The 23,997-nt window shown below is 40.9% G+C and overlaps 1 protein-coding gene across 1 annotated transcript in view; it reads left to right on the plus strand.

Annotated features, from left to right (window-relative positions):
* The window catches only part of GALNT10 (polypeptide N-acetylgalactosaminyltransferase 10), an 83,029-nt gene that overhangs the window by 17,302 nt on the left and 41,730 nt on the right, over positions 1 to 23,997 (plus strand). The window contains exons 2-3 of the mRNA XM_030504654.1: positions 21,874 to 21,976; positions 22,822 to 22,960. Of these exons, the coding sequence (XP_030360514.1) occupies positions 21,874 to 21,976; positions 22,822 to 22,960 (242 nt within the window). The remainder of the gene's footprint in view (positions 1 to 21,873; positions 21,977 to 22,821; positions 22,961 to 23,997) is intronic.

Genomic DNA, 23,997 nt, shown 5'->3' on the forward strand with positions numbered 1-23,997 from the left:
TGTTGGTAAGAGAGCTCTGGGTCTGCTCTCTTTCCAAATCCATGTCATGCATAGATTATTCTTCGCATTGTGCAGGTGGTTTGGAGGAGTCAGTGGCTTCAATAGAGCTGTCACCTCTTCCTTGTGAGTGCAGCTGACTTCTGCAGAACATTATATTCAATCTTCCCTTTACTCAACCAGCGTTAGGAAAGCTTGGTTGCTGGTTTGAAGATGAAGTTCGTGCAGAGGTGTCTTTCTGAGCTTGCAGGTGGCCTTTGCCAACTTGCTGCTCGGTTCCATAAAGTTGCAAAAGGCGTGAAAAAAACCCTAAAATCTGAACCTTTGCCAGTTCATGTTGCTTCTGCTGGGACTCACGAGCAGCTGTGAAACTGGTTACCAAGTTGATGTTCAGATCCTGACTGAAATTGCAAAAGCATGTCAGACTAATACTCAGCCCCAAAACAAATGTGTGGTTATAGAGAGCACTCTTGTCGTGCAGACAATTCCAAAATTCTTTACAATAACTGAAATGTTAATAGTTTTCTGTTTGCTTCACAATCTTCTGATGTATCAAAAGCCATGTAATTATCTATACTTATTAAAGGTTCTGCAGTGGGAATGGGTGACTCTCTCTATATTTGCTGTGCAATTAGTGTTAAGTAACAGGAAAGCCTGCTAAATGGTCAGTCAGCGAAAGCATTACTGGGAAACTACGTGGCTGTTGAGCACTTAAAAGCTGAAGACAAATCTGAAGTGTCTTTTGTGTTCTGAAAGAAGGATGGGAGGCAATTCTTACCAACTTTGCGCTGAGATCGGAGATCAAGCAGTGAAGGCAATAAATGAGTGCATTAATCTGTGGGGCTAAGGAAAACATTACTTTCCTAAGAGAACAAAGTATGACAGGGCCATTTATCTGCCTTAAGTTTCCCAGGAGATATGAACTCAAAATATGTTGCATTCAGCCTCTTCTATCACCGTACTAGATAATTTCTTTGTTAAAACGTCTTACCTAGAGAGGTCAGTTTTTCTATCACAAGCCTTGCTCCTCAGCTCCTGCTCTGTGCTGGAAAGCATTCTGCAGATTTGTGTTGGCTGTGAGAGGTGCTTCCTCCAGAGCAGCCTGGGTAAAAGAGGTTTTAGTGCTGTTTGCATGTAAAAGACAAGGCAATAATATAGTTGTGTGACATTTGCTTCTCTCTGACCCACAAAACCACGTGCTGGGACAGAGCAGATGGGGAGGTTTACATAGGTTTTGGACCACTTCACTGCAGTCTGAGCACAAGTGATGTGATTATTCAGAGGATTTCCACTTGCGGGTTATCATTCTCCCAGTGTTCTCACTCTAGGTCTGTGCATTTGACTGTCCTTTAGGGTTGTGGGGCTCTTTGCTCACAGACCACGAAGTTGTGCTTGAGCATTTGTTGTTTGTTTGAGTTGGACACGCTTGCCTGCTTATTGGGCAAGTTGTTTCGCTTGGCTTCAACCACTCCATACGGAAATGCCTGTGTGGGCCATAGGAACAGCTGAAATAGCTGGTTTTCCAGAATGTTTTGCTTGAGTTGTCTCTAAAGCCAAAGCCATGGAAGACTTTTAAATACAGTAATTTGGCATGAGCAAATGCGAGGTTAGGAAAAGCGTGTTGAGCTGGTGGCATTTGGAGGCTTGTGTGGAAGCACTCCCTGAAGGAAGGGAGAGGCTTTCCAGAGCACCCTGGTTGCATGCACAGTGGTGAGACTTTTCCCCCATTGTGTTGCTGGGAGTGAGTCCACAGCCCTGTAAGTCTCAGCTATACCTGAGATGCAAGTTGCTGTGCTTTTCCAGCCTCAGTGTTTGTGTCCCTTAGATCTGTGCTGATTTATATAGCTCAAGAACCTTTGAAGCAGGAAAGCAGTGTCACTGCCTTTGAATGGTTTTCATTCAGGGAGAATGGAAGACCTGGCTCAAAATTGAGTTTCTGACTGGGTTAAAATCTATGCTTTCACTCAGTAAGCCACTATTTATTTGAGATGGAGTTTAAACTTAAAAATCACAATGTAAATTCCTAAGGAAAGGATGTCATTGTGTGCATTGGTAATGGGGATAGCCTGGATAAAACAATCACAGGAAACTTATTTCTGGGGGAGAAGTGAAGAGAGTTATTCTGGGAATGGCACTTTTATGATAACTTCTGGAGCTTACGCCTCTTACCAGAAAGATTTTGGATGTTTGACTGGTACAATCAAAACCGGCTGGATTATGGGAAATTTAAGATTTATTTTAAAAAGCATTTTTAAAAAAAGCCCAAGAAGTGCAATTAGTAGAATTCAATTCATGGGAGTTTAAAAATTAATGGTAAGTTACCTTATAAAATATAGATCACTTGGGACTAAACTAAGAGCAGGCATATGGGTTTGATTTTTCTTTTCCCCTTCAAACATTGGCATGGTGCTGAGGCCAGACAACTTTATTTTCCTGATGCATTATAACCAGCTGCAGATGTTTTAGGCATTATCGCTTCTAAATGGGCTTTGACAAATGTCTCCTGGAAGCCAGCAGCTCTAAATATTACATGCAGTATATTCTGAGGAAATGTTGAAAATAAAGTTTTAGGAATTAAATGTTCAGTGTCTGAATCAAGAAAATTTACCTTCTTCCCTTGTTGGGGGATTTGCTAGCTGAAAGCATTCTTTCATGAGACATGCCCAGATGTTAGCTGGGATGCATATAGAGACTGGAACAAATATTACCACAGATGGTCTTGCACAGTGTGTTATTTACTGGCCCTCTGTTGCTAGTACTGGATGGTGGACACTTGCTTGAAAGGGTACTTCAGTTTATGTCTAAATGCTGAACTGAAATTTGGAACAGACATGCGGCTTATCATAAAGGCAAAAAAAATGGAAGCATGTATTTGAACATATGGAAACACTGTGGTTTGTGCATCACTGACAACAGCATAACCCCGTACTGCAGAAACTTCTGTGATATTTCAATTACTTTGTTCAGGGTTAAAGCCAAGAACTTCAAGTAAAGAAGTTTCTGTGCTTTTTGTCCTTCCTCCATAGCTTTGAATTGGACACCTGGCCAGAAGGGCATTTTCAAATATAGAGAAATATACATATCTATGGGGTACAGAATGTTGCTTGCATGTTCAAATGTATGGCTTTGGGGTGGAAAAGTGACTATATGATTATTGACATGGGAATGGCATCAGATGTCTTTGACTTCCAAAATTCAGACAGCTTGATTCATGACTACATAAACCAGTCACTCATTTTTCCATACCCCGAGAGGCTGGGAAATACTTGTGCTTTGCTGACACCTCATTAAAATGTGACTCAGTACAGAGCACCCTGAGTCCTCAGTGTGGTCAATGCAGGAGGAGAGAAAAGATGTCCTGAGAGCACAGCCTGAGCGCCTCAAGGCTGGATGCTCAAAACTAGGTAGTGGAAGTGCCCCCTTAGGCAGGGATGTGCCAAACTGGCAATACATCTGATTCTTTATGTGTTAGCAGTTCATCAAATAATGATGGTCCTAATTGTTTGACATTGTTGGGGATTTTGCCAAAAATCTTTATAGAATTTTGAAGGGAAATGGGGATGGCTTAAGTGTTATCAGTAGCTTTTTGTGCAAGGATTTCTTTTTTCAATGTAAAAAGGTATTTCAAAACAAGGTGTGTGTCTTTACATATGTAAGATATTAACTGCATATATTTTGAACCACGCAGGGTAACCAACAGGAATCTTCTTGCCAGTCTGTGTTACCCTCAAAGAGCCTTGGTCCAGTTTAGATACAAGCCAGCTTGTGCTCATTGAAATCCCTAGAGTCTGCCTGGCACTGGGGAGCAATTCCAAGAGAAGATTAGAGATGGCAAGCATCAATGGGTAACTACTTGAGCAGGGACCTGCATGCTTTACTTGAAGGGGCATGGCACACTGCCCTGCAGCGGGGAGCCAAACCAAGCAAATGCAAGTCTAATGGTTTGGAATTTTTGCTACTTCACATTAGTGTTTAAAACTGCTTAGATATAATCCTCCTAGCAAATCCCTCCTTGATTTGAGATGGTGAATATTCACTGCTGCCCACTGATTTTGGTATGAACTGGTTATGCTGAATTCTTATGCAGCTGAACAAAGGCTCTCACTGATGCCTGGCAAAGAGAAGAAGTTTTCATGTTCAATTCTATTTGTGCAGGAGCATAAAACAGTTGTGTTGATGTGCTATAACAAATGAAACATCCAGCCAAAGGTTTGGGTTTGATACTTGCCAGTTGTGTAGTGACTCTGGAAAATATATATATCAAATACCTGGGGGGGTAGTTCTGCTAAGTTGCTTTAGAACTACTTGTTATATGTGTTTAGTTGGACATGCATAAAGAAAGTTTACATTGAAGGTTGGCTGTTATCTTTTCTTAGTGGTGTCTCACCTGAGCAATGAAGATGCCTTTTCCCCACTCACCCAGGATGTCTCTGCTATCTCCAGACCTTGCTCTGGTTTCTTGCCATAACTTCTTCAGGAAAAAGAAATCTCAATGATAGCATGTGCCCCTCGGCTGCAGTTACCTTAATGTACTTACACACAGAGGTCCCTTCTCTGAACTGGATATGGAGCCTGAAGTCCTCATGTTTCTGATTAAAAGACAAGCCACAGTTCATCTTCTGAAACATCAGTCAAAAGCATGCAGTATTTTTCTGCAGCACTTGGAAGATTGATCTGAATACTTTTAAATCCATAGTAGTTACGAACTTTGGCTTGCGTCGTCTTGTAAGGGAGAGAAAATGGTCCTACTTTTAATGGGAACTAACAGAAAGTTGGCTTCTGTTTAACTTGAAGGAATTTGGGGTGGTTTCTCATCCCTGTGGTCTAAGTGGAATATCTTGGCTTGTCCATAACAACTGCCGCTTTTTGAAAATGTGTTTAAAGGAATGTTGGAGGTTAAAGTATTGAATTTTCCCACATCACCACCATGTACTTTAGTTTCTTCATACTTTCCCTTCTTGGAAATGAAATGTTTAGCTTACTGTAGTGAGAGCTGCTACGTAAATTGTTCCAGAGTAGTTCCTACTGAGGATGGAGGATTAAGTGATCAAGGCTTTTAGCTACATGAGCATTGGCAGGTTGTTTTTGCACGCAGTGATCCTTCTGAAGCTTGCAAAGAAGATTACTTAAATAGAATGGTGTTGCTGTGGTGGTGTTGTTTAATTGGGATCTTCTTTGGCTGTCACTGAGATTAAAACGTTAGCGTGGGCTTGATGCAGTTCTGAAAATTAAAGCAAGTGGCTGCTTAAAGTTTTATACAGGGAAGGTGGTTTAACGTTCAGGAACCAATTAGATTCAGCTGTTTGGAGATGTTAAACATAGGTGTACTCAAGCAGTCAAAAATGTGTTGAATTTCCCACTGACTAGTAAGCATTGATTCCTTTGAGGCTGGCACTGAGGTTTCCATTCTGTTTTTACAGAAGCAGCTTTTGGCTTTAGAAAGTTTTTTAACTTCTTTGGTTCCGTAAGCCTGAAAGTTGGGGGAAAGTTGAGATTGAGACATGTTCCTGTATGAGGGAGTATGAAATGTGAATTTGAGTTAGAGTGGTAGAGATAGCAGGAAAAATAGTAAATTAGTTGCCTGGATGTGCTCTCCTGCCTGACGAATAATGATCCAGTAACCAAACGGGGTGTGTTAAGGAGGACTTTGACACGAGTTGTCTCAATAATAGAGGCAATTTGATGATGTTACCCCCACTTTGCAGCTCACTTCCCTCTCCATTGGGCTTGTACGGCTCTGGATGGGGACCTACTGTAAACTGACTAGATGAGACAAGCTAGATTTGAAACAAGTAAAAAACCTTTCAACCAAGCTTTGCTCACAAAGATGATGAGTGTAGAATAGCAGTCTAATTCAGCAAACTGATTTTACTGAGCTGTGTAGAGGAAAAAGACTGTTTGTCTCACCTATTTGAAGAATTTGCAAGGATTTACTTCAGACCATGGACAGAAGTGTCAGGATTTATCAATCTAAGGTTAGTATTACTGGAAAGTATGTAGTAGCCTTGATTTTTGTTTGGTTTTGTTATACAAATTGGAAAGTAATTCCACCAAATTATATTTATTAAGATTCTTATTTTTTTACTTTTAACAAGATTGCCATCTCTTCATTACAGTAAGTGTTATGGTCCTTCCTCCTCCTAATGTAACTTGTGAAAATCCAGTCCTATGGAGGCTGCTTCTGAGCAGCTGTCCTAAATGGGGTTGCTGAAATGTTGACATTTATCTGAGCTTTTTACTTTTATAATTCATAATAACCAGCTGCTCTGGCTTCTGCTTTTGGGGATGGTGAACTTTGCACAGTGGTAAGTTTATGGAACTACATAAATATTTCCTAATCTGGGAGCATCATATGGACACTTAAATGTTGAAGTCTCTTTGCTTGTTACTTCAAGTTTCAAGAGATGTTCTTAGAAGTAAGAAAGACTAGTTCATTTACTGTGCTGCCCCTAGAGTATTTTATAACATGAGGCATGGGAAAATAGGTCTAGCTGAAGGCATCTGTGAAGCGGTAATGAGAGAGAAGTAGAAGCTTCAGGAGGGGTGGAAGTATTTCATTGCTCTGTATGCATGCCGAAGTGAATTTAGATGCATCTGAAAGACCACTCTGGATGGCAACTTGCTGTGCAGTCTGAGGCTGACTTTTAGTGTGTGTTAGATATGAATTATGAAGTGATCTGAGTCCATATTCAGTGTGCATCTCTTAATAGCATAAAATTATTCAAAGCTGAGTTGTTTCCTAGCATTAAATGCCTGGCATATTTATGATTCTCTTGCCTTTCTAGCAAAGGTGGTAACTTTCACATGTAGCACTTTACTTGCATTTTCAGAAAGCAGTTGCTTTTTTATATTGCCTTAAAATATGTAGCTTGTCTCCTAGTGGTCTTGCATCCTAGTGCCAACATCCAAAACTAGAACTGTATGTATGTAATGGATTTAGTTTGAGATTCAGGCTAATGTTCTTGGGTAAAAAAAAAAAGCTTGTCTTGTAGCATCATGTCCCATGAACTCATGGAGAGAGGCTGCTCGCAGGTTTAGGTGTGGCTGACTTTGGTTTGGCCTAAATAATCTGCCTATTTATTACTACTAGGTTTGGTAAAAAGTGTGATGTTGTTTTTTCCTGGAGCTTGACAACCATCTTTCCTCTTAAAAAGCCACCTTTCTTACCACACCCTTTGTCTGCCATGCATCCTTTCCCTAAGAGTAGCACTGCAGAGATGATGTTTTCCACAACAGGTTAGTTGATTAAATGCCGTGACAAATTATTACAGCCACTTGAAAGCAGTTGCTGTTGTCTTTAATTTTACAGTGTCAAGTGACTCTGTCTTAAGTAAGTGCCAAAATTCTCCAGCTCCCTTTTGTGTGGCTCACCCACAGACATGTCACCCCCTTATGTCCTCCCCTTTACAGAGGGGAGACCAGATGTTTCTATCTACCGAAACACGCTTCAGGCACTTGCTGTAGGAGATGGTCACCAGGCTGTCAAAAACAATCTTTATGGGCAGGCTGGTCTTTCACAAGGAGATGTGTTTACAGAGCATGAAATTAAGATTTTTGCACAGAGGCAAATAATTGCTTACAACGGAGACTTTAGTAGCAGATTTGAAGCTTGAATGATTATTGGTAAGGTCAGATGGAGCACACAGTGATGTCCACCTCCTGAGCAAAGTCATTCAGAACTTTTTAGGCATTCATTTATGCTGAAAGGTTTTAAGATGTTGTAATGTTCACACTTTGGGCATGTCGCTTTCGATAAAAACTTGTTATAGGCTGTGTTGCTATATCTGTGTTTGTGGTTTGGTTCCTTTGAAATCATTCTGGAATGGAAAACTTTTTTCGCTTGCAGAGAGAGGGGGGACCCCACATTCCCATTATTTTAGTCTTGAATTATTATCTAGCAATCACAGGGGTTTTAAGAGACTTTGCATGAAGTCTCTGTGATACAGGCTGTTGTTATGAGCAAAAGGGCTCTCTGTGAAAGCTTTCTGTGGTCAGGAGATGGGTCTAAAGGTCCAATAGGTCTTGGGTAGTATTGGCTGTCCTGAGCTGCTCTCTCTCTTGTCAGGTCAGGGCTTTTTCTTGAGCAGTATTGAAAAACTTTGTCCAAAGAATGGATATTGGCAAAATTAATCAGATTGATTGTTCACTTATGACACGGATCAAGTCTTGAACTTCAGTCCTCTATGGTAATAAGGCCAGTTCATCACCACTAATTGCATCTCTTCATTCCCGGTTTCCTCAGCCTGCTTACTCCTTCAAGGTGACTTCCCCACTCAGCAGATGTGCATGTCTGACAGAACATTTAAAAACCACAGAGCTTGAAGTGGATGAACTTTTTGTAAAAGAAATTCTATTCAATTGCAATTAAAGAAGTCACAGAATTTAGTGAATCCGATGAATGTTAAATGCCAGCATCCAGTCAGACTTTGAAGTGGAGGAAGCTTTTCCTCTCTGCATACCACATTAGTAACTTGTGATTACAGCTTGGGGAACTCTGTTTCAAAATGTCTGTGCTTCTTCCAAGATGGGGGAAAAGAGTGACCAACATCACAGAGGCTGTTCTGAAAGCCTTTATAAAATGCTGGATGTTACACCCATGATCTTTCATTGCTTTTCTGTAGGACATCACTCTTCAGAGGCAGCGGGACTTTGTTCACATCGTGCTGAACAGCCTTAACCATAACCCCTTTCAGCAGAGTTATCTGTGTCTGTACTGAAAGCCAGTGAACATGTCTCTTAAAAGGAACATCCAAACATCACCTTAATACTCCCCAGAACAACTGCACTTGTCTTCTGAAAACACCCAAAATGTAGGATATAAGGTATGTCTCACTCTCTGCTCACATTAAAAGAAGGCTTTAAGATAGTTCAAGGTACTTCTATTCAAAACTGAACAGAGACTCAGTTTTCAGAATTCCTCCAACTGTGTGAAATGGAGCTCAGTGTTTCTGCACAGCTTATGTAGGCTGTGCAGCAGCACTGTTTTCCCAGCACTGTTTTTGCCATGAGGTGTTACACCGTAAATTTTCAGAGGACATGAGACAGATCGTGCATACAGGGAATTACTTGGATGCCCTGCAACAGGACCCTCTAATAACCCAACCGCTTTGAAATAGTCCTAGCAGCTTTTTTTTCCTGTTTAACAAAATTTGGTAGAAAAACCACCTAAGCAAATCTGAGGTGTTTGTGTTGGTCATTCTCTGCTGTATCTCATGGACAACCATGCGTTTTATTTCTTTGATTTTTTTTCTTTTTTTGTTTAATGCTTAAACAATATTCTTTCAATATGAAGTGAGACTCATAAAAATACTAGATAGAGCATGTTCAAGTCAAATCAGGTACTTTATTCTGGTATGACAAGCTACCACATCTCTGTTTTAGAGAATGGCTGGCTATACAGCAGTTTTTCTCAGTCCCATGGAGCCTCATTACACCAAGGTCAGGCTATGTGCCGTAGAGAAGAGTATTTATATTTTATCAGAGGGCTAACTGCTCTTGTAATGACCCTGAAGGACAGTAAATGCTCCAAATAATTCACTTTCTTTGGGCTATAGTTTTACCATACTATAGGAGCTAGAGTAAATCTAGGAAAATAGGAAGTCATGTAGTATATTTTGTGATTCCTACTGGGTGCTTATGCGACTCTTTGGCTGCTGTAGCCCTGTACAGGAAGCGGACAGTGAAGATTTCTAGAATGTGATGTTGTCAGTGTACTCTCAACAGAGAGACCTCCCTTGAGGCCCTTGTGGTAAAACGAGACTCCTCAAAGTCTAATTATCTCTTGGCCCAAGATGGAACATACGCATTTCTCATGTAGTTGTGAAGTCACTTCTGTAATTTCATATGTTGCGCTTTTAATTTTATGTCTTTCAACTTTCTTCTTCACAGCAGTGTGGAGAAGTGTGAGGACTATTGTAATACTTGCCCTTCCTTTCTGCCCCAGTCAGCACCCATTACTTTCCACTTTTCTATGTATGATGTTTCTGTAAATATCTTGGGATGAAACTTGCTTTTTTCCCAACAGTAGGACACAGATTCATACAGTCTGTGATTTGTCACCACACAGAAATGATGGTAAAACAGCTGCTGAACACCTGCATAAGAAGTCGTTCCAGCCTTGTGTTTGTGCAGTTAATGCCTTCTTTACTCACCTTTTGAATTGTATCCCAAGTCTTTTGATGTGTTGTTCTGTTGTCAGGACCACTTCTGAATTTTAATCCTGTTCTCCGCATAACTGGCAACATCAGCAGATTTAACAAGCATGCTTTTCATTCCGGTATTGAAATCGATAGGTAATTTTCTAGGGTCTAGAAAGATTGTTCTGACACATGACCTGAATGTTTGCATCAAAACATGTAAGTTTTTATTAGATTTGAGTGAATTCCCATCTGGATGTTAACAACAAGAAGACTCAGTTTACTCAGTTTTGCATCACTGAGTGATGCATCCCTCCTCTTGTCTGTCTGCCCAGTTCTTACCTGTCCCACTGCTTGGTTCTTTAGTTTTTAATCCTGACACTGCTGCAGTTGGTAGCTCTTTGTTGCTTTCAAAGTGACATCCAGAAGTGATCTGTTACCTTTTAGACACATACAGATTTTCAATATCTGCATCCCCAGCCCTGCTCTTTCTCATTCCCCAGATGTTTGTTATCTTTCAGCTAATGAAAATTTCATCTGTCTTCCACAGATGCCCTGAGACTTTCAGCCACCTTATTCCCAGGCCTAACCACTTTATGTTACCAGTTTTTACTCTGCCTATCCAGGCGTATGGTGCCTTCTTGCTCCATCGGCACTGTGAGCAATAGGGCAGTTTCTTGCCATAGTACAACTTGCAGCTGCAAGTGGTGATCACTATTAGAGAGCAGAGCATCTCTAGGAGGGATCAATGTACCTGCTTAGGATCTAGCCTCTAGATTAAACATTTCAGTGTGGATTAACTTGATTCTTTCCTGGCCATGGGTCAGCCCAGGGTGGAGACATGGACAATTAAAAGCCTTGGGATGGCATAAAGATGCCTGATATTCCCAGTTTCATGCCGTGTTCCAAAGGGGTGGAGTCAGGCCTCTTGAGCAGCTTGCTTAGGAGAGAAGTATTAAACTTGGGAAGTGTGATCAGATGGCACATGTACACACATGTACTGCGGGGAGTCTGCCAATGCTTTTCTTATGGAGGGAGAAGTGCCGAAAGGGTGGTAGACGCGCTCTTGCTGGGTACGTGTATTTGGCACTTCAGCTTTTAACTGGTGAGAAGTGTCTATCTGTTATCGTAGACACTTATTATTATTTTTAAGGTGCCCAGAACTTTCTATAGGATAACCTTCCAATATGGTTCATGCTGGGATTTTACTCCTTAATAGTGTGATGTGCATGTTCTGCAAGTCATCTTTGCAAATCACTGCTGGTGGCTTGGTTTCTTAGCAGAGGTTGAAGACTAAAGTTGGGATTTTTGTGCTCGGCTTTTTATTCCCAGTGGAATAATGCAGCTGTGCCTAGTCTCAAGGAGCAGCTCGTGATTCCTGATGAGAGGAACTGCTTACAGGAACACTGTAAAGGTACAAGAGTCTCCAACAGCTATTGCCCAACCGCTCTGCACTGCTGTGTGCAGCAGGACTCCTTGCCATCAAGGGCAGTAATTCTATGTGCTGTCTGCTGTATAAGGAGAATCTGGAGATGCAAACAAAGCACAAGAACAGCAAATGAACTGACAATGTTAATGCAGGGAAACTAGTGGTAGCATGGCTCAGAGTAACTGGGCTAATAGCAGTAAGTCTGACTCTGGGTGTGATTAATCCTGGTGCAGATCTGTGCATTTGCTATTGGTGGGTGCAATGTATCTCTTGTCTGAGCAGCAGTTAAATAACTGCTTGGGAAGAAGAGATGTGTTAAATGTTGCTTTTTAGTGCTGATGTTTTCAGTTTAACATAACACTGTCAAGAAGCATCAAGTCTGCCAGGAGGCTGGTAGAGAATTTACTTTAAAATCCTTAAAATAGCTAAAAGGCAAATAGTGGTATTCCATTGCTGAAAACCAGGAAAATATGGTTTTGCTGCTCAAAAAGCTGTGCTGAGATCAGTGCTAACAGTGTGAAACAGGAAGCAAACTTGATTTGGAGCATCACCTGAAGGAATAGTAAATATTTAATTGAAAACAATGGTTTTAATTTTTTTCCCTAAACCAAAGCTGTCGCAGTGATTGTTCCAGGTACTGTTGGTTCCCCCGTGCCTGTAAGGCAAGTGAGCAGTGCTGGCACTGAAGGTACTGCATGAAGAGTGTGGAAAATAAAGTAGTAAAGTGTTTGTGATTCTCTTTCCTTTACTGGAGTTAGCAGGAACTATCTTGTTCAAGTCATGTTGTCCTGTCCTCGCTTCAAAGAGTTTTGGAGTATTAGTACCCATCTCTTTTTCTTTTTTAATACCAGTTTATACGAGGAGTTGCACCAGATTTTCCCAAGGACCTGGTGCTCATGCAGGTAGATTCCATTTTACGAAAGGCACAAATTGCCATGTTCTTTCATCATTCAAATAGCTACAAATGCTGTAATTTTGTAATAAACTGAATGAAGTCCAATTTGCAGTCACACATTTGCCAGGTCCATGTACGTGCAGTGCCAAGCCTGGTTGTAATCCTTTATAGTCTGAGAGCTGCGAATTTCACTTCTGTGTAGTATTTCTGTGTTGAGGATGTTCATTGGGGTGTATCTTTAGTGAGATTTCTGCTAATATGATATATGGCTTGATTCTGTGCTAGTATTCAAATTATTTGCAAGTTGTGTTGATATGAGCAGTCCTTGATTGGTTTAATGTTCCTATAATCTGATCGGGAGTTTATAGCTCCAGTACAGGGAATTCATGGAAATGATGGAATTAATAGGTTTTGTATCCTGCATTTTTACTAAATCTTAATGCAGATTATTCACCATACGCAGCATAATCTGTAAATCTAATTGGTAAATCAGATTTCAGAAATGGTGTTCCAAAGTGTGTCCTTATAGGAAACCACTACAGCTTGCATGCCATTTGCTCATGTTAAATGGAGCATGGATATATGCAGACATCTGGAAGGTTCTGCCTCAAATGTCCATTTCTCAAATCGATCTCCCAAACCAGCTTGTACACTATTCTTTCTGTGAATATAAGGCTTGTTGTATTCAAGAGAGCTTCAGATAGCGCTAAATGCTCTGGAAAACAAATTGCATCTCTGTGGGTTTTATACTCAGAGATTCTGCCAGGCGTTGCGGTCAAAACCCAACTGTTGGGCACGTGATAATCTATGTTGGCTCTTTGAGAGAGCTCACTTGGTTTCCAGTTTCTGGGAAGCATGTGAAGCAGAAAGAGAAGGTGGGAGGGGTGGGTGGGAAGTCTTTAATCCTATTTAGAATGGCATTCAGAGATTACTTTTGTCTACATCTTCATACTTCATGCATCTGCTGTTGGAGCCTCTCCTGGCTGTTGTCCCTCAGGCAGGGTCAGTCGTGGGTTGTCTCCCATCTCGACCGGAGGCAAGCCCAGGGAGTGATGTCTTGTTTGGGAATTTCATAATGTGCTGCTGTATCTTAAAGCAAGGTCAAATAAATGTGCTTCTCACTTGAGGGGGGGGGAAACGAGGAGGTTTCTGATGCAACTAAATGCCTGCAGGAGCTTATTCCACAGTTTTGAACAGATTCCTGAGACATGCTACTATGTGGGAAATAGAGCACTTCTGTAGATGGGAAGGGCTGTAAATGTTTTACTGAACAGAAAAGATAAGGCTGTTGTGGGCAACTGAAAGCAACAAATCCTGTTCTGAAGCCTGAAACTAGGCCAGCTGGGGTTTTAACAACTAAGGGAAAAGTCTAAGACTGAAATTGCTGTGCTGTCACAAGGTGTGCTGCAACCCGGGGAAGAAGTCACCACTGGGTGCTCTGCACTCACTTTGGAAAGGCACTTTGGAGGCCTGGATTGAATTTAGTCAAACAGTGAGTTTACAACAGCACATGGTGCAAAACTGTAATATTATTTCTAAACGTAAGTGAAGAACAGAGTGTAAGGTGTTTGATAGATGACTAAGCTGGATGTTGTATTGCTGTCCTCAGCTGGTGTCTTTAGACTTTCATCAGCTGATGAACCAGGACCTTTGCGAAAGTTTCATTTATGCTAAAGGATTTTCAGCAATTGTGGTTAAATTCCTTCAGTTAACAAGTTTTATTCAAAAAGCACAGAAAAGTTTCAGTTCAATTAAGTACAGTTATAGCACTTGATACAAAAGCCTTTCTGCATTAAATGTATGATCTCAGCTAAAATTGGGCGATGCTCAAGCAGTAGGCTGTCCTGTCCACCAAGGAGCTGCCTGGCATTCTGCAAGGAACATATTTCTTTAACAGCTCTACAAGCAGCTACTGAGTGTTCCTGGGCATTCTGCAGACAAGGCTCTGCTTTGTGTCTGTGTGCACTGATCCCTTTGGCTGGTTCTGGTCCAGCTTTAAGTAGCTGACACAGGGCAAGGACTGACCCAGGAGTGCTCATGGTATTTGTGCTCTGTGTTCTGAAGGAAGCAGGCATGTTATTTCCATTCTCTAAAGTACAGTTTTCTCAAAGAAAAGCACAAATCCGTCCATGTGGATTTCAATGTCACTGATCTTTCAGGTGGGAAAGAAGAGCACGATGGCCAAATGGTGGCATCGTGCAGGAAACTTTTAGGTTTTGTTTGAACCTGTTGCTTGTGTCTGAGTCACAACACAGCTCTGAAGATATACTGGGCTTTTTGTCTTTGAAAGCATTTAATTATTCCGCATGATGTGATGCCATTTAGTTCTGCGTTACTTTTTAGTAGTTCCTGAAATACTGAAGGTATGGATTATGTTAATGTAGCTTTTAAATCTTTGATGGACTGAAATAGCTTCAAAAGTTAACCTTTAGAAAACACTCAGGTAGATTGCACGACAGGCTTTTAGCATTTGCTTTTTCTAGTGCTGTGCTATCTCCTGTTCCAGTAAATGAAGAGCTTTGACTGGGGTGATGAAGAGCTTCCTGACCCAGGACAAATGCCTCCAGATGATGTTAGAGATATCTATGTTTCTCATTAGATCATCTGAAAGTCTCAGCTGTTTCCATGCCAATACAGGGGGTGGAGGTTGGTTGTGCTGCACGGGTGTTGCACCAATTTGTTGTTCAACACATGCTAATCTGACAAACCAAAAAGGAATTTTATTTCTTCATGGTGCAGTAAGACTTGATATCTATTTATTTATGAAAGGGTTACCTACATTTAGTGTGGATGGTCCCATGATCATTAAAACCTGGGTTTCTTCCTGAAAAGAGAGGGAGAGGATTGTTCCTGGTTTCTGACAGACCTGGCTTCTTCCATGCTTCCTGCCTTCTGAAACCCCTCGAGTACTCTAGATTTTGGAAGACTGAAGAGAATCTGCCTATAGATGTTTCTTGTTTCTGCTTTGCCATGGCACAGATTGTGACAACTAGGTTGTACCCAAGATGCATACTCTTGAGTCTTCACTGAGTCCCTCTCAGCTTACAACTTCCTTTAATAGAGGAATGGTTTGTATTTGCTCTCCCTTTCCCTGTTGTTTTTCTGGATTGTTTTGTCATCTTTATCATCTTGTAGGACATAAAAGCAAAATATACTTGCTGAGGTGCTGGGATAAATGAAGAGACCTGGGATGGCACAGATGTCCCCTTTAACACTGTCCCTAGAGATCAGGGCTTCTTGAGTCTGATCACAGCTCCTTTTGAGATCTGTGCAGCGTTATGATTAGTGTATGCACTTCAGCAAATATTTTTCCCCTTGTATGTAGAAAACTTGTGGCTTATGTCTCTATTCACCTGCTTTTACTCTGACAGGAGCCAGGCACACTAAATAGTGATTAAACAGAAAAATTAAAATTCCATTTTTGTGCATTTGGCGTTTGAACGCTGATCAATTGCTTTGGCAGCGTGTTAACAGCACGGTAGACAACAGAAGGGGCTTATTTACAGCAGTCTGTCTAAACCCGTCTCAATGTATTGCTTAATATGCCTTTCTGCTTTAATTCGTTTTCAGTTTTTAAAAAAATGAAGAATGGAAACAGGTAGGAGATTAGTTTAAGATATTGCTGGAGAAGTAATCGCTCCTTAGAGGTAAACAACTTCCCGTTTTTAAGGAAAAGAAAATGTGCTTGAGCAGAAATAGAACTTACGGGCTTGCTGTAGGAGTTGATGGATAAAATTCAATGGCTTGTGCACTTACATAGCTTGACTAGATGATCATAATGAACCCTTCATGCTTTGAAATCTGCTTTTAGCATTGCTGTTTACCACTGACCTTTTCAACAACCAAGGGATTCTTGCAAAATGTGAAGCTGAGGTAGAGCAAAACAGATCATTGCAAAGGCTATAGCCTTCCTGACCTGTTCCATAGGGACAGAAATCCAAATCCATAATGCAAATTTACCCTAACCATGCAGCACTGATAACTGCAATGTTCAAACAATGGTCACTGTATTCCACAGTTAAAATGCAGATAAGGGGGGATGCACTGGTAGCTTTGGACAACAATGTTCTGCATCCTGCTGTGCAGTTAGAATTAATGAGAAATAAAGATAAAACTGAAAATTGATAAGAAATAAAGCATTACATGTAAGATGCAGCTCCCTGCAAATGAGATGCATGTTTAATAGTTAAAGTCAGTCCTAGGAAACTTGCTGTGTTTTGCAGATTGCTTAGAAATCACAGTCTAGAGCGTCTGTTGAAGGGTATCATCAAGTTTTGTAATTTGCATAATTGAGTCAAATCCCATGCAGCATCCCTGAAGGAAACCACTAAAAAAAGCAACATTCTGGTCCCTGTGTGCTGTGTCTGGATTTCTGGAGCTCAGACGTCTTTTACAAAGAGGGAAAAAAGGCAAGAGGAGGGGGAAATAAAGCTTCCAAAATACCATCAATGTCAACAACCTGCCCATCTTCACAACGAGCAAGACTTTTGAGCACACGTATGAGCCCATGGTGGCGTGTTGCCCACAGCTTTGCATGCTGCTCTGCTAATGGTGATGACATGAACGTGAAGATTGCAGTCAAGAGTGGGGAAGACAATGTTTTATCGTTCACGCTGACTGTTCTTGGTAGTCTGCTGAAATTAAGTTGGTCTGGAAAGTGTGATTCTTTACAAGAAATAGGATGCTAATCAGTCTGCTGCAGCTGCACTTTCCCTTTGGGGCTATGTGAGTTGTGGGTGCTGGCAAGGTCACTGAAGCAGAAACACTGATACTCATTTTCTAGCCCCGAAAGTCACTTTAAAATTAACATTGAGGCATTGTTGACAGAACTTGTCAGTGACTCACAGCAGACTTTTCAGCTACGGCGTTTTAATAGCAACCTGCAAAACCAATGTAGGTGTTATATGTTTGCTTGCAAGGGATACAGTCAGAAATCCTCTAACCTCTTAACATTTGCTCAAGTTGAATTAAATGTAACAAAGCATTTCTGAATTGGATTGACAAATGTAGCTTGTCTGCCCAAGACTAAAAAAGCTCCACAATGCAGCACATCTGTCATGACCATCTGCAGCTATGTCTATCTTCAAGATTTTTAAAAGCCACTTAGAGAGGTATCTTGATTCAATAGAGATTGGTGTTGTGTTAATCTTGTGTGAATCTCGTTTGGCTTTAGTTGTACAGGGCAGTAACATCCATGTGCCTCCAAAGTCCAACACTACAGTATGGAGTGATCTGAATAACTGATGCATGTACTCCATAGTTTCCCCTCTTGCTTGGTTTAAAGTTTTTACTAAAGTCAAATTACTGAAGTTTTTCTCTTGACATGTATAACCTTGACAGGGTTTAGCTTAGCCCTGTTCAAAGATGGTTTTGTGTGTAAATTTATTTGGGGCTGAGAGAAGTAATACAACTATCTGCTAGACTTTCTGCTCTCTGCCTGCCTGATCTGGGCTCTGTACATAATACAGTGGCAGTCTGTGATTTCTTCTTTTCTAACAGCACTGGAGGTTGGCGTGCTACTGCCTGTTTTCAGTACTGCGGTGGTTAAATTGCTTGTGTGTGGTTGATGCTTGCTCTGAGGGCATTTGAATACGTGTTGCTGACCTCTGTAAAATGCAGAGATTTCTATCATGCAGGAGAAGGCTAGAAGTTGTCTTCGGTTCGATTTAACCCCTGACTTCATGGGGGCTTGGCACAGGGTGCTGGGTTACCATGTGCACAGTAGGTGTTGCAAGGCTCAGTCGCACTGTGTATTTCTCCTTTTAGATCTGTTCCTAGACACTCTTACAACGCTTTCCTCTTCAGTGGTGGGTGGGATTTCTGGAGTAACTGCCAGTAAGGGTGTTGCATTTGTTGAATTGCAGCAAGCGGCAGAAGGGATAGTGGCATTGTAAACCATTCTCCTGGTGTGCTCATTCACTCCAGAGTGCTATAAACAAGAGACAAAAGAGACTTAAAATACTGAGGTTTCAGACCTGCCAGCTGTTCCTGTGCCCAGTATGACACTTGTGTACAAGCCTAGTGCTCAAAGCTGGCAAAACTCTCCTGGCAAGGAGATACTCTGGTCTGCGAGAGCTTTCCAGGACTTTTCCTGGCAGGGATATATCCTGGAGAGGAAACTGGCTGGTGAGCAGGTCTGAAAAACAGGATCTTGTGAAAAACAGAGGCAAAAATCTCATAGAAGGGTCGTGTGCTCCGTGGGTTATTCAGTGGGGATGATGGGGAGGTTGGAACGTTGTCAGGAAAACTAGAAACCACTCTGGTACCCAGACCAGTCGATGTGTGGACTGTTGTAGCACAGGGCACCTGCTTTGTGGTGCTGAAAGTTTGATCTATTTTACACCAAAAATAACCAAGCTGTTGCTGCTTCTGCTGCCTGTCACACAGCTCTCATCCGGACCTGTTTACATCAGCTGGCATGAGAAGTCAGGTGTAGTTCACATAAATTCATTCATCTGAATGTTAGGTCAGGTGGAGCCATGGGTAGATACTGGAGTTGGGTTTTCCTGTCCCTTGCCCTCACTGTGCCCTGTTTCACCCTACCCCAAGGAAGCACCTCAAACCACTTCTGCTTGCACTCACTATGTCAAAGCAGCAACAACCTCCTGCAGTGAGCAAACACCAGGTTTCTGGCTGGTTTTGGCATATACCCTGTATGTTTTTCAAGGTGCTGTGTGATCATGTTGCTGACACCAACCTCAGATTGACCTAAGGACTAGCAACATGCTTAGTTTTTCCCTTAAGTACTGTTGTCCACTGTGTTCAGTTTGCCCTCCCATTTAGTTCCTGGCCTCACATATCCATCATGATGCTTAGAAGTACTTTTGTATTATGAGCAAGTAGAAATTCACATAAGAACATTGGTGGTTAATGGGATGGTTACAAAACCACAAGGCAGGTTAAGCAATTTAGTTGGATATTTATATCTGGTGAATTCAGATGAACCCTTCCAGAAAGAGATGGTTTTCATCACAGCGCTGCTGCTCTGGAGCTACGCTTATCTTCTCCTGCGTAATGGGAATCGGTGAGGCTTTTGTAGTGCCTCTCATGAAACCTCTTTAGTTCAGCAAATGCAAGTCCTTCAACACATGTAGTCAGAGGTGAACTGAAAACATGGGGTTGCAGGTGGTTATCTTCATTTTATGTTCTGATATAGGTGCAGAGTGACATTCAGGAAAGTACACTGCCATTCTGTGCTGGAACAGAAATAAGGATTTAGAAGACTAGAGTTCATATGCTAAAAGGACAGTAATTAACAACATACAAATGAGCTATTGCTTTTGATTCATATAACTTCAGAGTGGAAAATAAAAAGAACAGAGAATGAAGAAAATTAAGGGGTCATGGGGTAAATAATCAGAAATGGAGAACACCATCTAAATCTACCTCTACTGGGATTTCTCTTAAAGTGGTCGCTTTTCTTCGGCCTTTCCTGCTAACCAGCCTTTATGGCAGTTGTCTGGTTTTTGCCGCTGTTAATCACATCCCATAGTGTGGTCCTGTTCTTCCCATGCTGCCCCAACTGTTCCTTTCCTTCCATCTCCCTGCATCAGAAGTATTCTTCAGAGCATATCCTTGTTAGCTCCACGTGGCACCGGTGGAAGTTCCTAAATACTTGTTCACATCATGAACTAGCTATAACCATTCTGTGATTCTATGTAACTGACTACTTGTCTATCCTGAGTGCCCATCAGCTTTCCTTCAGTGAAAATGAAATGAAATTGCAGGGAGCAGGAAGGGGAATCTTTGGAGTATTGATATTAGTTAATTGATATGTGTAACTGAGTGTCTGGTTTCATGGAGGAAACTTGACTTCTGTCAGGTATGTTGCCATCTGCAAAACATTAAGAAGCTGAGTCTAAATCATGCTATGATCTGTGATTGAAAGCATCTACTGGGGTTTTTTTTTTCACTTAAGAGATTATAAATCAAAGATACGTTCTAATAGTACACAGATTTTAATCAGATTGAGCTCTCTGACTTTTAGACCATTGGTTTATTACCCTTAAATATGGTAATGCAACCAGCACAGCTCAAGGTTTCATGCAGTTCCTTGCTAAGGGTTACCACCCATAACGGAGCAGACAGAGCAGAACATGTACCTGTGTTCTGCAACTCTTGTTCACTTTGACATCTTAGCTGAAACCTGTCTTCAGTGATGGTTTTGTAAGCTCAAACACAGGGCTCCCTTCTTGCCGACTGTTGTAGAATAGGGGGGTGATGCACTGGCGATAATCTGCAAAACCTTCATAGCAAGGTTCAAAGCTCATCTGTCAGACGGCAGTGAGGTAAACTAGTTTAGTGCCTTGGAATAACAAGTAAAATGTCTAAATCTCCTATTTTTCCAAGACAAATCTAGGCATGAAAATGAAGAGTTTGTAATTTAACTAGTCAAGCAAATAACGTCTATGTCCCAGATGCTGAGATGCCTGATAACCCTGCGAAGGTTACTATGCCAACCGTTGCTTTTTGGTGGTTATTTGGTTTGATTGACCCATTAGTGAGACTTTAAACCTCTTGCCCTCCAAGGAGGGAAGCTGCTTTTTCTTTCCTGGAAGTTCTAGCCTGTGGAGTTCTCTCTGCAGGTCACAAGGAATTAAAAGGGAAAAACCTCCGAGTTCTTTGTGTAACTGCATCTGCAGTAATGATACGACAAATGACTTGATTTTATATTCTGCCAGCATATTACAACATAATTGAAAGCTCATTTTCAGAGAAGGAGTTCTCTTCTTGACTCTAAAACCTACTATATGTATATATGTATATATAGCCTTTGGATTTTGGGGATGTCTGTGTTTTAAATGTGTCATGGTTTTCTTTCCACACTAGTATCTTTGATCCTGAATTTACTCCATCTTTCATTTGCTAACGTGCTTCCAAAGCACCCATTCCTTTTGAATTCCAGGAACAACATCCTGAAAAGAGGACCTTTAATGGTGTTCAGTGGAGGCTCATGCCTTGTGTAGAATTTGCTTTTAAGTTGAGCAGCAAGAGTCGTAACAAATGACCTTCTAAATCTTATTTTGATTTTATTCAGGTATAGTAGTGTGCTCATTAATAATGATTCCAGCAGTAGGTCTCCCATTACAGCTTTTTTGTTAATTAAATAGGATGTAAGATGTATTGGATGTTTCCAAAATGAAAATGGGAGGTTTTAATAGATTCACTGATTAAGCATACTGGTCTGCATACATGATGGTGCCCTGAAAAAAATATCACTTAAAAGCTATAGTAAAGTACTGTTCTGAGGCAAGCAAAACTTGCTTCCTCCCTCACTCCTTTCAGGCTAAAAACTACTTCTTTGTGATGATTTTACCCTAAGGAAGATGTTTAATCTCCTCTTACAAGAAGGGGATGCTGTTAAGGAAAGGTTTTGCATGTTGTATATTTAATATATCCAATCTTTTGTTTAAAAGGTATCATATGTGAGGCAGAAGAAAGACCCTTACTTTGGTGATGGACAAAGGAAAAAGGACTGGCATAACAAAGAAGCTATAAGGAGGGACTCTGAGCGTGTAGGTAAGACTACTGTAAGAATGTTCTAATACACACTGTAATTTAGTTTGGTTTTATTTGGTAGGTTGAGTGCAGAACAGCATATTCAAGTTCAGGGTCATGATGTTCTTGACATGTTGCAACAGTTATTGTGTGTTAATCCCAGTTAAAGCCTTTTCCCTAAACTCCACAATAACCATTTTGAGGTGAAAATACCTTGGTAACATTTTGGTATTTTTAGGATAGGTGCAGTGTGATTTTTTAAAAACCTACCAAAACTGTGTGCCTGCACCTCTCCCAAATATGGGAGATCCAGAAAGGAAGAAAAGGAGTAAGAAAAATGTTCTAAATTATAACACTCATGCAAGTTTTATTCCGTAGTTCTGGGTTTTGTCTCACGTTGCATAAAAGGACCATTTTGAACGTCACAGCATTACACTGGCGTGTCTGCAAGCCCTTTACCTCCCCTGTGCAGGAGCTCAGGTTGTTAAATATACATATCCATCTGTGCTGAAGAAAGCAATAGTGATGAGGTATTTAAACCATAAGCATTCTTTCTGCAGCGAAGCAAAAAACATTCTATAGATCCTCCACAGTGTTGCCATAACCCCTTCATCTGTTTCTGATGTTAGAGGGAAGTCTTTTAACTTCCATGGTTTGCACAGCTGAGTGGTTTGTAGCAAAACTGCTTATCAAACAAAATGGTTAGGTTGGCACGGTTGCCCCAGTGCTAAGTATGACAGAGAGCTCAAAACTAATTGAGGAATTCTCAAAGGGCTATGACTGCTTTTCTTCTGATATATGGATTAATTTCTGGCCAGTTAAGCACCAATTAGTAGTGATGATGCCTGTTTCCTTTCTGTCTATAGGAAATGGAGAACAGGGAAAACCTTACCCAATGACTGATGCAGAGCAAGTGGACCAGGCATACAGGGAAAATGGCTTTAATATCTTTGTGAGTGATAAAATTTCTCTGAATCGTTCCCTTCCAGACATCAGACATCCAAAGTGAGTATATAGTTCATATTTCTATGAGTGAAAGTTTACAAGACCTACATTGCCACATCTGCAGAAGTGTGCTCTTTTGTATATGATGAACTCTTGTACCTTTGTTCATCAAATATAGTCCTTTCACAGCTGGGTCCTGCTGTCTGCTTGATAAAGGGCAGTGTATAGTAGTTGCAACAGGAAATAAAGGAGACTCAAGATTTGAGTAGCTCTACTCAATTATGTATGAAGAGTTTTATCAGAAATCCTTCTGATTTGTGGGTCAGTTTCTTAGACATCTTCCTCATAAAAACCATATCAGGGTTTACAAGTAGAAACTAGTTCCAGTTGAATGCTGCCTTTTGAGTTCATCTATTTTGGGACATCATCCCTTCAGATGGTGTCAAACTGGATTTTGCGCAAGCCAGAAGTAGTTTGTCATTATCAAAAGTGCTTCAGTTGGGACTTAACCTTTGTTCATACAAAGCTGAGAGGCTTTTAAATACTGTTTGTGCAGTTGTTAATCTGAAAGCATTGTTAGACATTTGAATGGAAGTTTGTTTTTTGTAAAGCCCCTTTTATCACGATTTAGTGAATCTGAATTCAACATCTCCTTTATTCATGAGATATAATTTCCAGAAGTCAGGTTTTATAATTTATTAGCTGCACATTTGAGAGATTACCTCTTCAGCTGTCACAGCAAACTAATCAAATACACTGGCTTGACACCCTTTCTCAATATATACTCATAAACCAGAGTAGTGAGTATAGCTCCATAAATATTTTAGGCATGCAGCTGAAATATTTAAACATAGAGATAAATCAGGTAACTGAAAATTCTTGTTGATCAGCCCATGCTCAAGCTCTAGGAAATACAGTTTGAGTTTGCTAAGCTAAATTATACCTGGCCTCCATTTACAGGGACTGCCATGGGCCCTGAGAATTTAAACATCAGATGATGCCAGTATTTCCTCATCTGAGGATGTAATATATTACCTCGAACATATTCCCCTTTGTTTCACAAAGTTGCTGACTCCTTGTTGCTAATTCTGCTATTT

The sequence above is a fragment of the Strigops habroptila genome, chromosome 12 (genome assembly GCF_004027225.2).
Source record: "Strigops habroptila isolate Jane chromosome 12, bStrHab1.2.pri, whole genome shotgun sequence".
NCBI lineage: Eukaryota > Metazoa > Chordata > Aves > Psittaciformes > Psittacidae > Strigops > Strigops habroptila.